At 40.3% G+C, this 17,111-nt stretch overlaps 1 protein-coding gene across 1 annotated transcript in view; it reads right to left on the bottom strand.

Annotated features, from left to right (window-relative positions):
* timm44 (translocase of inner mitochondrial membrane 44 homolog (yeast)) overlaps window positions 1–17,111 on the bottom strand; it is an 82,769-nt gene extending 65,658 nt beyond the window's left edge. Inside the window, exons 1-5 of the mRNA XM_072593942.1 lie at window positions 17,043–17,111; window positions 6,285–6,395; window positions 5,017–5,187; window positions 4,853–4,933; window positions 526–675 (exon numbers count right to left, since the gene is read on the bottom strand). Of these exons, the coding sequence (XP_072450043.1) occupies window positions 526–675; window positions 4,853–4,933; window positions 5,017–5,187; window positions 6,285–6,395; window positions 17,043–17,072 (543 nt within the window). The 5' untranslated portion in view covers window positions 17,073–17,111. The remainder of the gene's footprint in view (window positions 1–525; window positions 676–4,852; window positions 4,934–5,016; window positions 5,188–6,284; window positions 6,396–17,042) is intronic.

Here is a 17,111-nt window from a genome sequence, read left to right as displayed (position 1 = left end):
TGAATGAAAGCCATACAGACACAGGAAGAACGTGCAACTTCATGCAAACAGTTACCAGAGGGTACAATCGAACCCGGATCCCTGGCACTGTGAGGCAGCAGTGCTAACCACCGTGCCTCCTGGCTGTCCATTTGTATTTCTTTTTCATTGGTTTATGCTTGAGTTTCTGGTTTTGGAAAAAGATTGTTCTTAGTGCTCATTAATAAATCTCAAACCTGAACATCAAGCTCTGTTAACATTAGCAAGAGATCCAAGAAACTTCACTCAAAGCTGGATTTAAACAGTGTATGTGGCACATCTGTACAATACATTTCTACATGACCCATGTAAGATGCATATATAGCCTAGTTGTTAGAAGAACGTGCGAGTAAGTTGCACCTTGTCATACAACTGAGCAAATGTTGCAATGAAGTGTAGTCACTATTCTTACACAGATAAATACAGCAAGGAATACTGCACAAAGCTATACATTCAGAAAATGAGGTATTTAAATGCAGGCAATCTGTTTTAAGTGGTACCACCTACCTGAGATATTGCTTTGAATGCAGTGGTTTTGCCAATCCTTTCCCCACTTTTACTGACTGATTCTGCAGATTGCTTTGCTGATTTTGCTGCTTCTTCTACTCCTTCCCTAATTTTCTTACCGATATCAGATTTACCAACTTCATCTAGGCTCTGCAGTATAGAAAACAGGACATAACACAAATTAAATATTCCATCAAATTATATTCTTACATACAGTCACACTGAAAACCGGGTGATAAGTTCTTCTCATGCAGTCATAGTCTGGATGGGGACATGAATAGGAAGGAGGTGGAGGGATATCAGCCAAGCGCTGGCAAATGGGGCTAGATGTACCCATCCAGATGCCTTTTAAATGTTGTAATTATATCAGCCTTCACCACTTCCTCTGGTAGCTCATTCCACACATAGACCAACCTCTGCGTGAACAAGTTGCCCCGTAGGTCTCTTTTAAATCTTTCCCCTTAAACCTATGCCATCTAGTTCTGGATTTCCCCAAGCCAAGGAAAAGACTTTGTCTATTTACCCAACTGATGCCCCTCATGATTTTATAAACCTCTATAAGATCATCCCGCAGCTTCCGACATTCCAAGGAAAACAGTCTCAGCCTATTCAGCCTCTCCCTCTGGCTCAAACTCTCCAAACCTGGCAACATCCTTGTTCGTTTTTTTCTGAACCCTTTCAAGTTTCACAACATCGTTCCAAAAGGAGACAAGAATTGCATACAATGTTCCAAAAGCCTAACCAATGTCCTGTACAGCTGCAACCTGACCTCCCAACTCCTAAACTTAATACTCTGACCAATAAAGGAAGGCATACGAAACACATTCCCTCAGTTATAATTTATTCTGAGTTATAGTCCCACAAGTACTGATAACCTTTTTGATACCTCTGCCAAGTAATCATAAAAACATGGGTTGGGGGGGGGGGGGGGGGGGGGGGGGGGTTATGAGCAGGAATAGGCTATTTGGCCCCTCAAGAAACTCTCCATCATTCAACATAATCACGGCTGATCCTCTATCCCAATGCCGTACTCCCTTCTCCCTTCCCCACCCCCCCCATATCTCTAAACATCTTTAGCTTCTAGAAATCTACAATTCTTTCCTAAATATATTCAGTGTCTTTGCTTCCACAACCTTCTGGAGAATTCGTCATCCTCTGGAGGTATTTCTCATCTCAGTCCAAATGGTCAATGCATAGTCTAAAACCAGATCCCTTGTTGCAAATCCTGAGGGGTAGCTCCTGATCCAGTCTGCCCGGCCGTCAGAATTTTCTACATTTTAATGAGATCCCTTCTGATTCTTCTAAACCTCATCGAATATAGACCCAGTCAATCCAACTGCCTCATAGGGTAAACCGGCCATCCCAGAAATCAGTCTGCTGAACCTTTGCTGCACTCCTTCTGTGACATATACTTTTCTTAGGTAAAGACATCAACATTGCACACAATACTTCAGCTGTAGTCTCACCTATACAATATACCATTTGCCTTCTGAACTGCATCAATGTGCTAACTTTCAGTGACTGGTGTACAAGGACACACAGATCCCTTAGTATGTTAATATTTCCCAAACTATCAGTTAAATAATACTGTCATTCGTTTTTCCTACCAAAGTGGAACAACTCCACATTTATCCACCTTATATGGCATCAGCCATATATTTGACCATTCAACTCACTTGACTAAACCACCCTGAAGCCTCTGCATATCCCTATCTCACTCTCTAGTTTTGCATCATCAGGAATCTTGGAAACGTTATATTTGATTCCCTCATCTAAATCATAAATATATATATAGTACATGGTATATATTAGACCACACAAGAATCCAGACACCTTCAGGAATTTATATAACTGTGGTCCACATCTTGGCCAAGTTTGCTATACCTACACTTGACATTCAAGTACTTTCACTGTGCAGCAGAAATCACATTTATTTCTCCATTTTAAACTAGGTTGGTTGAGGACAAAAGCACCACTTGTATTGCTGATTCAACTGAAATTAAATACCTCTCACAAGGAGTGGACAAAATGCATTAACATCTATTCTGCTGGTTTTGCTGACATACTCACTCTCTCTCTCTCTCTCTCTCTCTCCCCAAGCTTGGTGATTTAATTTTTTATATTATTGAGCACACTCTTTAACACAGAGGAACGTCAATTATCTGGCATTTGATAAACCAAACTTTGGATTATCCGAACAAGATCGCAAGGTCCCGATGCTTGGCTCACTATGTTATCCGACATTCGATTATCCGAACAAGATACTCACCGCCCGTGTCCTTCAAATAATCGATGTTCCTCTGTATTCACGATAGGATGTGGGCATCTCTGGCCAGGTCAGCACTTATTGCCTATCCTATTTGTGGGGGTTATGGCCTAGTGGCATTATTGCTAGACTATTAATCCAGAGGAGAAAGTGAGGACTGCAGATGTTGGAGATCAGAACTGAAAAATGTGTTGCTGGAAAAGCACAGCAGGTCAGGCAGCATCCAAGGAGCAGGACAATCGACATTTCGGACATAAGCCCTTCTTCAGGAATGAGGGGTGTGTGCCAAGCAGGCTAAGATAAAAGGTAGGGAGGAGGGGCGTTGGAAATGCGATAAGTGGAAGGAGGTTAAGGTGAGGGTGATAGGCCAGAGAGGGGGTGGGGGCAGAGAGGGCAGGAAGATGATTGCAGGTCAAGAAGGCGGTGCTGAGTCCGAGGGTTGGGACTGAGATAAATTGGGGGGAGGGGAAATGAGGAAGCTGAAGAAATCTGCATTCATCCCTTGTGGTTAGAGGGTTCCTAGGCGGAAGATGAGGCGCTCATCCTCCGGACATCGTGTTGCCATGATCTGGCGATGGAGGCAGCCAAGGACCTGCATGTCCTTGGCAGAGTGGGAGGGGGAGTTAAAGTGTTCAGCCACAGGGCGGTTGGGTTGGTTGGTGCGGGTGTCCCAGAGGTGATCTCCGAAACGTTCCGCAAGTAGACGGCCTGTTTGCGGAATGTATCAGAGAACACCTCTGGGACACCCGCACTAACCAACCCAACCACCCTGTGGCTGAATACTTTAACACCCCCTCCCACTCCGCCAAGGACATGCAGGTCCTTGGCCTCCTCCAACGCCAGACCATGGCAACACGATGCCTGGAGGAAGAGCGCCTCATCTTCCGCCTAGGAACCCTCCAACCACAAGGGATGAATGCAGATTTCTCCAGTTTCCTCATTTCCCCTCCCCCCACCTTATCTCAGTCCCAACCCTCGGACTCAGCACTGCCTTCTTGACCTGCAATCTTCTTCCCGCCCTCTCTGCCCCCACCACCTCTCCAGCCTATCACCCTCACCTTAACCTCCTTCCACCTATTGCATTTCCAATGCCCCTCCCCCAATTCCCTCCTCCCTACCTTTTATCTTAGCCTGCTTGACACACACCCCTCATTCCTGAAGAAGGGCTTATGCCCGAAACGTCGATTCTCCTGCGCCTTGGATGCTGCCTGACCTGTTGTGCTTTTCCAGCAACACATTTTTCAGCTATTAATCCAGAGACTCAGTGAATGTTCTGGGTATTTAGGTTTAAATTCCATCATGGCAGATGGTGGAATATGAACTGAGTAAAGATCTGGAATTAAGGGTCTAATGATCATGAGACTATTGCCGATTGTCGGAAAAACCCATCTAATTCACTAATGTCTTTTAGGGAAGGAAATCTGCCATCCTTATCTGTCTGCACTATATGTGACTCCACACCCACAGCAACGCCATCGACTCTTACCTGTCCTCTGGGCAAATAGAATGGGCAATAAATGCTGGCCAAGCCAAAAACACTCACATCCCATAAGTGAATATAAAACACAAATTCTGCTCTTTAACTCTTTTAAGTTGGACTGGGACCACAAGATCCTGAAAAACAAATTATCCCCTGTCCAACTGAATATCATATTATGAAAGCCAAAAAAGGTAAATTTAGTGGATACAATTGGATCAACAAAAAAAATGGTACTTAGTTGATACTCATAAATCATCTGCATGGGCAAGATATCAACTCATTAAGGATCATCGGAACTCAAGCATCACTTAAACAAATTTGTCATTGGCTAGAAAGGCTTAACATATCTGATTAACACAACTATGAAGAATTCCTATAGCCAGGAGTTGAGGTCTCTGTGTAGTACTTAAGGAAATTAAAGATGACGAGTGGGTGGTCATGTCACATAACCAGGTACAATGAACCTGAGGGAATCCAATCCTATGAATCACTCTGTTGAAAACCAGAAAGAGAGAGAAAAAAAACTTCTAAAACAATTCTCTCATGAAGGTTGCATCTGGCAAGTCCAAAGCTGCACTCACCTCTTTAACTGTTTCTGAAAACTCCTCCAACTTTTTCTTAAGAACTTCGGAGGTTTTGACTGTCTCAGATTCGATAGTTTTCTGAAAAATAAACACTATTTAATCTTATTAAAATTACAAATTTGAGACTCTTCTGTATGAAAATGCTATTTTTGAAAACTTACATATTTTTTCCTCGCTCTCTGCAGAGCCTCTGATTCTTCTAACCTTTTAGCTTCATCACGAAATTTCTTAATGCTGTCCTTCATTTCTTTATTTTTTGCTAATTCCTGTTTGATATTGTCTAATAAGCCAGTAAGAAAACCTTTCCTCCCTTCTGATGCATAACATCGAACCTACAAAGAAATAAATTACAGAATTTAAAGAAACTCAATCCTTGTAAATCTATCAGCATTTCAGTCCTTGACTTTTTCATAGATGACTCCACCCTTCAACAACCCCTCCTAAAGGCAAGTGTTGTTCAGTATGTTAAGAACTGAATGGAGCATTGGATTTCAGTACAAAGACAATCACTATTCGGTGTGCATTTATGTTGTTAACATCCAAACATCAGCATGTTTAGTGTAACAAAACAAACATTCAATGTAATGGAGACAAACCTCTCATTCAAGACCCTATCACTACTTGAACCAGAGGAAGGATTTAATGGACTTGGATTAAGTTGAGTACAGATTCACCCTAACAATACCAGGGTTTAAAGGGTGAAATTTTGAGCAAAGATTGCAGAAACCTGGTTTTTATTTCCACAAATTTAGAATTTTCAGAGGGAATGTAACTGAGGGGATTTTCTGATCCTCATAACCAGAGAGAGTGTGAATAAAAATAAGTTAGTTCCTCTCGTGGAAAAATCCAGTACAAGGTGCACAATATTAAAATTAGAGCTTGGCACTTCACAAGTGAAATTAAGAACAAAACTTTGTCCCCCGCTAAACAATAGGGGAAATGTGGAATCATTTCAGCCAAAAGGCTATTGGATCGATTGACTATTAAGATTTGAATTGACACTTTTTGAATTGACAAGTAGCATAGATCAAAGATGGGCAAACAGAATCCATAATCAAACAGACAAACTTGAAGCATTGATGGATCTACTAGTCTTACTGCTCTGCTGCTGTTACATTGGCAGAAAACCATCAGCAATACTGGATGTAAACCATTAATTTTGTTGCAGCAAACCATCCTTATAGTTGCGGCACACTTTTACCAAATCCAAAGAAGATCATAGAACAGCAGAGCCAAGAGAAAGATCGCTATGTTAGAGAAAACCTATTAGTCACCTTTCAACCATCCATCTCCCCTCCCACTACATTGCAGAAGACCTGAGTCAACAAAAGTCCATTGGCACAATGAGAATAGCAACACCAAGCCACATTTCGTCCGATAAGTGAGAATGTAAAATAAATGCTCTCCTTGACAGCACTGTCTGTGTTACCTGATTTTGGACTATACAGGAACGGTTGCATATACTGTATATTCTAGTTCTGTTGTGCACTGGAACTTGTGACCGCGTAGACAAAAGGTAAATACTTCTTGCTAGACACATCTGAGGAGAGATTTATAATATACATATTAATGAGAAAGAACTTGCATTTATCCAGCATATTAGAGTATTGTGTTTCTCAAGATAGACAAGAGTACTCACATTAAAAAAAAATTGAGTCCAACTATTGCTCCAATGTGAGCAATTAGCAAAACTATTGCACCACAGCAACAAATCACAAAATATTCATATCCATGGCAAGTTAATCTTGCTTTTTTTTTGTTTAGTGCTATAAATGAGATAATGCAGCAAAAAAAAAAACACAACTTGTAAAGAACCTATCCAATGTTATGTTAATATATCTCAAGACCTCACAATATAACTTTCCTTTTAATCTGGGTGCAGTGACATTTGTTCGCCCGAAGACCACTGCCTCAAAGACAACAAAGTCACATACAGTTCAGTCATTCCAGAAAGATTATTAAAACCATTTATAAAGAATGCTGGAAAAACTCAATAGGTCTGGCAGTATCTGTGGTTAGAGAAACAGAATTAAAGTTTCAAGTTCATATGACACTTCTGCAACTCTGAAGAGTCTTACCGGATTCCAAGCATTAGCTATGTCTCTCCTTCCACAGATGCTGTTGGACTAGAGTTTCTCCAGCATTCTCTGTCGTTGTTTCATTTTTCAAACATCTGCAGTATTTTGCTTTTATTAAAATAGTTTACTGGAATTCCTGACAATTTAACTCAAGTACTTGAAATATCTATTTGCAAAATGGTGGTTCTAAGTAGATTTTTACTCTAGATCTAACCAATATGGATTGCGGCATTAAAACCAATAGGATTGGTCCTTGTAGATATTATTTTCCACCCCATTATCAAGAATGCCCCAACCAGTATATAATACCTGAAGAGGCAAAATAAGGTACAAGACAGTCATCCGAGATTATAAACCATTGTCCTGATACGTTACTTGTAATACAAGTAATCAATTACTCGTGAACTGAACAAACATATTTAACACTGCATGAAAACCTTGAAAGAAAAAGATTAATGCTTAAAAACGTGTTGCTGGAAAAGCGCGGCAGGTCAGGCAGCATCAAAGGAGAAGGAGAATCGACGTTTTGGGCAGAAGCCCAGAAACATCGATTCTTCTTCTCCTCTGATGCTGCCTGACCTGCTGCGCTTTTCCAGCAACACATTTTTAAGCTCTGATCCCCAGCATCTGCAGTCCTCACTTTCTCCAAGAAAAAGATTAATGCCAAGATCTTATTTTTGATAGGTTTCGCTGTTTAGCATGTCAGCAAGCAGTTCAATTTGTGCTACTGGTTCATTATTCACATGACCTGGATCACAGGTGTTGGAAGTGATTGCCTGCCAGAGACATCACTGCTGACTCAATCTCATCATCATATATATGCATTGATTAAGTGAACTAAGAGAAGAGACAGTGATCAACAACAGGAACCTGGACTGTTTCCCTTCCTAGCCTCGAGATGCTGGGACCAATTCTAATGCTTCAGGTTGACATCAATAAGTTCAAACAACATTTTAAGCCAAACCATGGAGACTGTGTCAACTAGCCAGGATTAAAGAAGGGAATCTTAAAATGATCTCAATGTGCTTTGGTTGGGTGGCAAGAGGAACTGCCAGGGTTCCACTCGAATAGCTAATCTAAAGTCCAGCCAGCGCATTAAGTGCCACAATCTTAAATAAGTAATATATCACTGGAAGGTGCACTTTACCAAACACACTTGCAGTTGAATCTTTATTAAAAGCAACAGAAAACTCAATGCTAAAAACTTGGGAGTAAAAATAGAAAATGCTGCAAATACACCAAAGGATCTTCGCAGCATTAAGACAGGTTATCACTATGAGAAGTGCCTTTCCTGAAATATTCAGCTAACTTTTTAGATACTGACTGATATATATTATTATTTTTATTTAAGTAATTTCAGTTCAATTCACATACACAATTTCTGATTTCTTAATTTTGAAATCAGATCACTACACTTTACCAGCCTATTTTACTTGTTTCATCTCTTACCATTTCAAAAATCCAATAAGGCATTATCTAATCTTCTACAAAGCAGATCTTTTTTGCAATGAAACAAATTCTAGGAATCATTCTCTTGAACCTGTCCAATTCATCAGTGTCACTTTGGAAATTTAGTGAGTAAAATTGAAAGTAATTTTCTAACTGCAATTGACACTAATGGATTAGGAATGCTAGGCAGCAATGTCTAGACTCCACAATCCAGACAGAATACTTCAACATTTAATCAGGTTATTGAGGGTTATGTCATTGCTTCAGTGTTTTCAATAATTGATTTATTCCCACAACCTCACCAAACACATCAAGGTACAGCACACACAACATTTGGCACAGAGGGACCTATATTTCATAATTAAAATATATTTAAACCATTCAGATTTTATCCTGCTATGAAGCCACACCAGTTATAATTAATACCATGGGCCAAGACATACTACGGCTAATGTTTAGATTTCTTTTGGCTATTAATTCTCAAGATTTAAAATAAGTTATTCTTAATATTCTATTGAAAACATATCATCTCATCTATATTAGAAACAGTAGTCACAACCATTAGATCTGATCCTCAAACCAAAGGCATGATCAACAAACATAGAGTAGTCATACCACTTGAAAAGGTCTTTACAGCACAATAATGTGTTTCCTAAAAATAATAATTTGAAATCTAAATTTGCAGCAGGAGTAGCCTTTTATCCCACACTCACCAAAAAGCCTGTACTTCGCACATTTTTTAAATAGATTTTTGATGTTAATATGATACAGCAGCCACTGGTGGAAAGAGATGTGCATGTGTGCACAAGAAAACAGACAACATGGAGTTAGAGAAACAGAGTTATTGAAAAGTTGTAGGCTTTAAGGGGGATGGAGATAAAGAGGGATGATACTGGGGAGATGCCTGAACAGTCTGAACCTTACAACTTGGCATTGTGGACTAGAAGCTAAATCAATAACACTAGGGCAGTAGAAAGGCTTTAAACTAAATAGTGGACAAAGGCATCAAGTAACTGGAAATATGATAAAGTGGATGGAAACCACCAAGTAATAGAGTTGGGCAGCAATTTGGGTATTGGTTGTCAAAATGAGAGGAGAAAAGGCACAGCAAATAAATGCAAGAACTACACCAGCAAGTAAGATCAGTGATGACAAAAATAGTAAAATACGCAGTTTAAGATTCTTCATTTGATTGCACGTATCATTCTTAACAAAAGAAATGAATTGTAAGCACAGATACACAAACATGTGTGACCTGATATGTACAACAGTCACAGGTTGAAAGGTGACCAAAGCTGAGACACTAATTTTGAAAGGCATTGACATGACCTAATGACAGGAAGCTTGGAAAAGATGATTGGATAAGTTCTGTCATTTAAGAATGGCATTAGTTCAGTACTTAAAGATGATAACATGCGATGGATAGGAGGAATCAACAACTTCATGGCAAAGGAGTGTTTAGGTGACAGTGATCACAAGTGTAAAATCTCATGTTCAGTTTTGGCAGAGGGAAGTGTGCATCCACAACAAATGTTCTAAAAGTAAATAAAGATAAGTATGAGGGCACAACTGCAGAGCTGGCGAAGGGTGAACTGGGGATATAGGTTAGAAGGTAGAACGGGGCAATGTAATGACAAACTTTTAAGGAGATATTTAATAAATCTCAAAGATTTATCACAGTGAAATGCAAATGTTATTTGAGAAGGATGTATCATTTGTGGCTAAATAATGAAGATAAGGATAGTATTAACAGAAATATTGTCCAAATCTGTCAAGATTAGTGGTATCTCAGAGAATCTGACTAAAGAATGACCAAAATGATAAAGAGAAAGTAAACTAAAAGAAATCTAGCCAGTAACACAAGAAACAGATATTAAGAGTTTCTATAAATATTTGACTAAGAAGATAGTAATGAAAGCTGGAGATACACAGGAATGGATAACAGAAAACAAAGATGCCTTGAGCAATAATGCAGGTCTCTACTCATGATAGAAGACTTAGAAAACATCCCAAAGTTAATTGAAAATCAAGAGGAGATAGACAGCGATTAAATTAAAATAACCACCATCAGCTAGGAAAGAGTGATAGGAAAACTATCAGACCCAAGTTCCTGGGACTAAATAGCTTCAGTTCTAAGGTTTTTAAATAAAGTAGGAGCACAGATCAGAGATGGGTACAATGTTCTGTAACTTACTAGATCCTGGACAGGTCCCAACAGATTGGAAAAAGCGCAAACATAAAACCTTGAATCAGGAGAGACAGAAAGCTGGAAGCTATACACTAGTTAACCTAATATTTGTCATAGGAAAGGTGCTGTAATCCATTGTTAAGGTGGTTCTCGCAGGATAACCTAACATAGCTTTGTGAAAGGGAGGTTGACTGATCCAGTTTAGTTTTTTGACAAAAGTATGCTTATGGTGGATACAGGAAGACTGTGAGGTGTGGTATACTTTGGTTTCAAAAAGATATCTGAAAAGGTTCTACAAAGGTTGCTGCACAAGATAAGCGCACATGGTGCAAGGGGTAGCATATTAGCTTGGATAAAGGATTTGTAGTTAATCAGCAGCACCAAAGTGACAAACTGGTCTAAGCTGGGTTGATGAGATATCACTAGTGGAATACTACAGGGATCAGTACTAGGTTTTCAATGTGATTTTCAAACTACATCAAGGTTTTGGATAAGTGAACTGAATATATGATAATTTGTCAATGACAAGGCAAGTGGGAAAATAAATTGTCAACAAGAGGTAGTATGTCTGCAAAGACAGATTAAGTAACTGAGCAAAACTTCAGCAGATGGAGTATAACATGGATAAACGTGTATTTCATAAGAATAGAAGAGTATATTTTTTAAAAATGGAAGGAGATTGCAAACAGGGATGTGAATGCTCCAGTGTATGAACCAAAATTTAGTATGAAGGTACAACAAATGATTAAGAACAGACGATTAATGTTGCTTAATGCAATGGTAATTAAATATGAATCATAGATTTATACTTGGGAAACAGACAAAAGTAGGGACATTTTACTGTAACGGTGCAGAAGACTGGCAAGACCAAATCTGGAATGCTATGTACAATTTTGATCCCCCTATCTTGCAAAAGATATCATTCATTAAGATGTTGCTGACAAAATATAACTCATTCCTGAGATGAAAGTTGTCTTACGAAAAGAGGTTGAACAGGTTCGGTCTATATTCATTGAAGTTCAGAAGAATGGAAGGTGAGCTTACTGAAACACGGATAGAATAGACACAGAGTAGGTTTCTTCTTTTCAGGAAAATTAAAATTAGGGAACATTGTTTCATACGACATCCCTCTTTGTGCCACGGATTAGACCTTTTTTTTTCTCATTCTGAAAGCTGTTAAGATTATGGAGCTCTCTTTTCCAAAAATTTGTAGAGACAGATTTAAATAGTATTTTTAAACAGACAAGGGAGCTGAGGTGCAAACAGGAAAGTGAGGATGAGACCACTGCCAGATTAGCCATGATCTTATTGAATGGTGAAACAGGCTGAATGGGTTAAATGACTTATTCTGGTTCCTAAAACCTATGTTCGTTAAGCAGAGAGGTGGTGGATTAAATAAGGTAATTGCCAATTAGGATATGGGCACTGTTTTCAATTGGTTCAAGTTTTGGAAGGGTGAGAAAGAACAGGCGAAAGAACATAAAATACTTGAATGTGAAGGTAACGAATGTACAGATGAGGACTTCCAACAGAAACAGATACAGACTAGATAATTGATGTTGCAAGTGATCTTTATGAAGAGGAGAAGGTGAGAACATAGGTCAGAAGCTAACCTTGGTTTAAATAGCAGGGTGATGTCTGGTTCAGACTAAGATGGTGCCAAGGGAGGAGAATGGAATTGGTGACAGTTTCCAAAGTCAGTTTTCTATGGATTTTTCATATGCAACTTCAATGAATTCAATTTTCCTGAACAGTTTTTGTTACAAAATAACTCAAATCAGTGCATTTTTTAAAACAAGTTTATTCCTCAGACACACACATTAACTGGTCTATGCACACTTGGAGTAATTTTGTTGATTAACCAACCTGCGCGTAGATATACAATTGCTGAGCTACAATTGGCAGAGCAGCTTGATCAGTCTCCCCTTATTATTAAAGTTACCAAAGCAAAAACATGTGGGTTCCCATTTGTGTATGAATTGCAAACGGTCAATGAAATTCTTTTGATATTTCTATTCACGATGCAAGAACATAAGAGTGAGGAATAGGCAATTCAGTCCCTCACATCTGCTCTACCATTGAATGCGATTATGGCTGATCCCATCATGGCCTCAATTCCACCTTCTTGCCCTTTCCCTATAATCGATGATGACTTAGAAATCTGCATGTCAAATTTATTCAGCATCCCAATGTCCATCAGACTCTGGGGTAGTGAATTCCACAAAGTCATCACTTTTTGAGAGAAGCAATTTCACATCTGTTAAATCTGCCACACTTAGCCTGAAACTAAGGCCCCTCTTTTTCTAGATTGCCCCACAAGAGGAAACCTGACTATGACTACTTTATCAATCCCCTTTAGTATCATTTGTATCTCAATTCGATCTATTATTCTTTAAATTCTGATGCGGATAGGCCTAAACTGTGTCATCTTTGCTTATAATACTAGCCTTTCACCCCTGGAATTAATCTAGAGAACATTCTCTCAACTACCTCCAATACAAATACATGCTTCATCAATTAAGAAGTCAGAGAATCATTGAGATGTACAGCAGGGAAACAGATGGTTCGGTCCAACTCATCCAGTCCGACCAGGTATCCCAAATTAATCTAATCCTATTTGCCAGCACTTGGCCCATACCCCACTAAACCGTTTCTATTCATATACCAATCCGAATACCTTTCAAATGTTGCAATTCTATCAGCCTTCACCATTTCCTCTGGCAGCTGATTCCATACACGTACCATCTCTGCGTGAAAACGCTGTCCCTTTTATATCTTTCCCCTCTCGTCCTAAACCTATGCCTCTAGTTCTGCACTCCCCACTCCAGGGGGAAAAGACTTGCCTATTTATCCTACCCATGTCCCTCATGATTTTATAAACCTCTCTAAGGTCACCCCTCAGCCTCAGACGCTCCAGAGAAAACAGCCCCAACCTATTCGCCGCTCCCTATAGCTCAAATCCTCCAACCCTGGCAACATCCTTGTAAATCTTTTCTGAACCCTTTCAGGTTTCATAACATCCTTCTGACAGGAAGAAGAGCAGAATTGCACGCAATATTCCAAAATATTTCAAAACCAATATCCTGTACAGCCGCAACATGACCTCCCAACTCCTGTACTCAATACTCTGACCAATAAAAGAAAGCATACCAAACGCCTTCTTCACTATCCCTTCTACTTGCGACTCTACTTTCAAGGAGCTATGAACCTGCCTTCAAGGTCTCTTTGTTTAGCAACACTCCCTAAGACCTTATCATTAAGTGTATAAGTCCTGCTAAGATTTCCTTTCCCAAAATACAGCACCTCGCATTTATCTAAATTAAATTCCACCAGCCATTCTTCAGCCCATCTGATCAAGATTAAATTCGATTACCTACAGCATGGAAACAAGCCCTTCGGCCCAACAAGTCCACACCAACCCTCCGAAGAGTAACCCACCCAGACCCATTTCCCTCTGGGGATGGGCAATTTAGCATGGCCAATTCACCTTTGAAGGATATCTGTGTGGAGTTTGCACAGTCACCCAAGGCTGGAATCGAACCTGGGACCCTGGTGCTGTCAGGCAGCAGGGTTAACCACTGAGCCACCGTGCATCTGAGGTAACTTTCTTTGCTGTCCACTACATCCCCAATTTTGGTGTCATCTGCAAGCTTACTAACTATACCTCCCATGTTCATATCCAAATCATTTACATAAATGACAAAAAGTAGTGAATCCAGCACAAATCCTTGTAGCACTCCACTGGTTACAAGCCTCCAGTCTGAAAAAGAAACCTCCACCACCACCCTGTCTTCTACAGAGCCAGTTCTGTATCCAAATGTTCTCCCTGTATTCCATGAGATCTAACCTTGCTAATCAGTCCCCCATGGGGAACCTTGTTGAATGCCTTACTGAAGTCCATATAGATCACGTTCACAGCTTTGCCTCAACAATCCTGTTACTTCTTCAAAAAACTCAATCAAGTTTGTGAGACATGATTTCCCATGCACAAAGCCATGCTGACTATCCCTAATCAGTCCTTGCCTTTCCAAATACGTGTTAATCCTGTCCCTCAGGATTCCCTCCAACAATTTGCCCAACACCGATGACAGGCTCACTGGTCTATAGTTCCCTGGCTTGTCCTTACCACCTTTCTTAAATAGTGGCACCACGTTAGCAACCTCCAGTCTTGTTGCACCTCACCTGAGACTATTGATGATAGAAATATCTCAGCAATCACTTCCCTATCTTCCCACAGAGTTCTAGGGTACACCTGATCAGGACCTGGGGATTTATCCAAGAGACCAAGACTATAGGCAGTACTCCAGAGGCCATCTCACTAATGGAGTTATAGAGATGTACAGCTTCAGTCCAATTCATCCATGCCACACAGATATCCTAAATTAATCTACTTCCATTTTCCAGCACTTGATCCATATCTCTTAGAAACCCTTCTTAACCATGTACCTATCCAGATGCCTTTTAAATGTTGTAATTGTACCAGCCTCCAACACTTCCACTGGCAGCTCATCCCATAAATGCACTACCGCTGAGAAAGCATTGCCCCTTAGATCCCTTTTATATCTTTCCACACACCTTAAATTTAAGCCCTCTAGTTCTGAACTCCCAAAGGTCTTGTCTATTTCCCCTATCCATGACCGTCATGATTTTATAAACCTCTACAAGGTCACCCTTCAGCCTCCGACGCTCCAGGGAAAACAGTCCCAGCCTATTCAGCCTCTCCCTTTATAGCTCAAACCCTACAAACCTTGCCAAAATCCTTGTAAATCTTTTCTGAACCTTTTCAAGTTTCACAGCATCCTTCTGATAGGAAGAAGACCAGAATTGCATGCAATATTCCAAATGTGGCCTAACCAATGTCCTATACAGCTGCAACATGTACTCAATACTCTGACCAATAAAAGGAAAGCATAACAAACACCTTCTTCATTATCCTGTCTACCTGTGCCTCCACTTTCAAGGAACTATGAACCTGCACTCCAAAGTCTCTTTGTTCAGCAACACACCCAGGACCCTACCATTAAGTGTATAAATCCTAACCTGATTTGCCTTTCCAAAATGCATCTCACATTTATATAAATTAAACTCCATCTGCCACTCCTCAGCCCATTGGCCCATCTGATCAAGATTCCACAGTACTCTAGGGAATCCTCCTTTGCTGTCCACAACACCTGCAATTTTGGAGTCATCAGCAAACTTACTAACTATAAAATCTAAGTTCACATCCAAATTGTTCATATAAATGAAAAAAAGCAGTGAACCCAGCAAGTGTCCCTGTGGCACACCTCTGGTTACAGGCCTCCAGTCTGAAAATGCAATTCCATTTTGAAGTTCTAAATGTCCTGTTATTACTATTTTTAACATATTCTAACAAATTCTCAACAGATGTCTATAAGTTTCCTAACTTCTGCATTCCAAACTTTCAGAATGAGGATATTACAACAGCTTTATTCCAAATCACTGGAACCTTTCCAGAATCCAAGGAATTTTGAAATATTATAATGAGTACTTCAAATTGATGATAAAAAGTCTCAACTCTCTCTTTTGTTGGAATTAAAGACAGTCAACATATATATTCCCAACATGTAAACCCTCCAGTAATTCCACATGGGCACCACCTCAGATCATAACTTCTCAAATTCAATCTCTACTTAATACTGAAGTACGTGATACTAGAGATAAATAACAATTCAATCTTCAGCAAAAGGTTTAATTTGCTACTCTGTGATTCCAACTCAAAAATAAATAATCATTTGGATAGACTGAGCCCTACATTATTAAATAATTTGGCGGCAATCACCGTCAAATGTAGTAAATATACGACAACTTCGAGAAAATAGGAGGGACATCAGGAGCAACGCGGCTTAAATCTGCGTCCGGAGGTGAGAGCTCCTATCCCTCTACAGGCTCCTTAACAGTAAGTCTGTGTGAGAACGGTCCACACAGGCAAACAAAAACGGAAACTCAGCAAATATGGTACCTGTGGAGAGAAAAACAATTAATATTCCAAGTCCAGTGACCCATCGTCAGAATTCGGTTACACACTCAATGGGTCTTTTTTCTGTGCTGCAGACTATAATGCAGTATATGACATGGCCTGGGCCCCAGGATTAGAATGGGCTTCTTCAGGAGTGCGGCTCAGTCAGTGTCAAACCAGTGTGCGCTGTTCATTGAACAAACCCCCTGGTAAGCTCCTTCCAAACTGCATCATTTTGAACTCTGGGGCTCTCAGCACTGATTGGCCAAGCCAGACCCCGGGAGTCTCACCGGCTCGAAGCCGATGCTCCTTGAAGGGAGAGCGCGTTGCCAGCCGCCTTGTGCCCACTAATATCTTTCGGAAAACTCCACCTGTACATTTAGTTCTCAACCACATACCGGGAGGGTAAACCACTCTGGCCTCCCCCCCTCACCTGAACCCTGGCTCTCTATCCCCTCACGCTCACCCAGATCCCCCGCCCTTCTCACCCCTCACCTGGTAGCCACAGCTCCCGGCCGCCGCCATCTTACCGCACAATGACCTACCACAACGGAAGTGACACAA

Source organism: Chiloscyllium punctatum, chromosome 24, assembly GCF_047496795.1.
Source record: "Chiloscyllium punctatum isolate Juve2018m chromosome 24, sChiPun1.3, whole genome shotgun sequence".
Classification (NCBI taxonomy): Eukaryota; Metazoa; Chordata; class Chondrichthyes; order Orectolobiformes; family Hemiscylliidae; genus Chiloscyllium; species Chiloscyllium punctatum.
The sequence above is the reverse complement of the archived record's forward strand: the minus strand, read 5'-3'. Positions and strand labels throughout refer to the sequence as shown.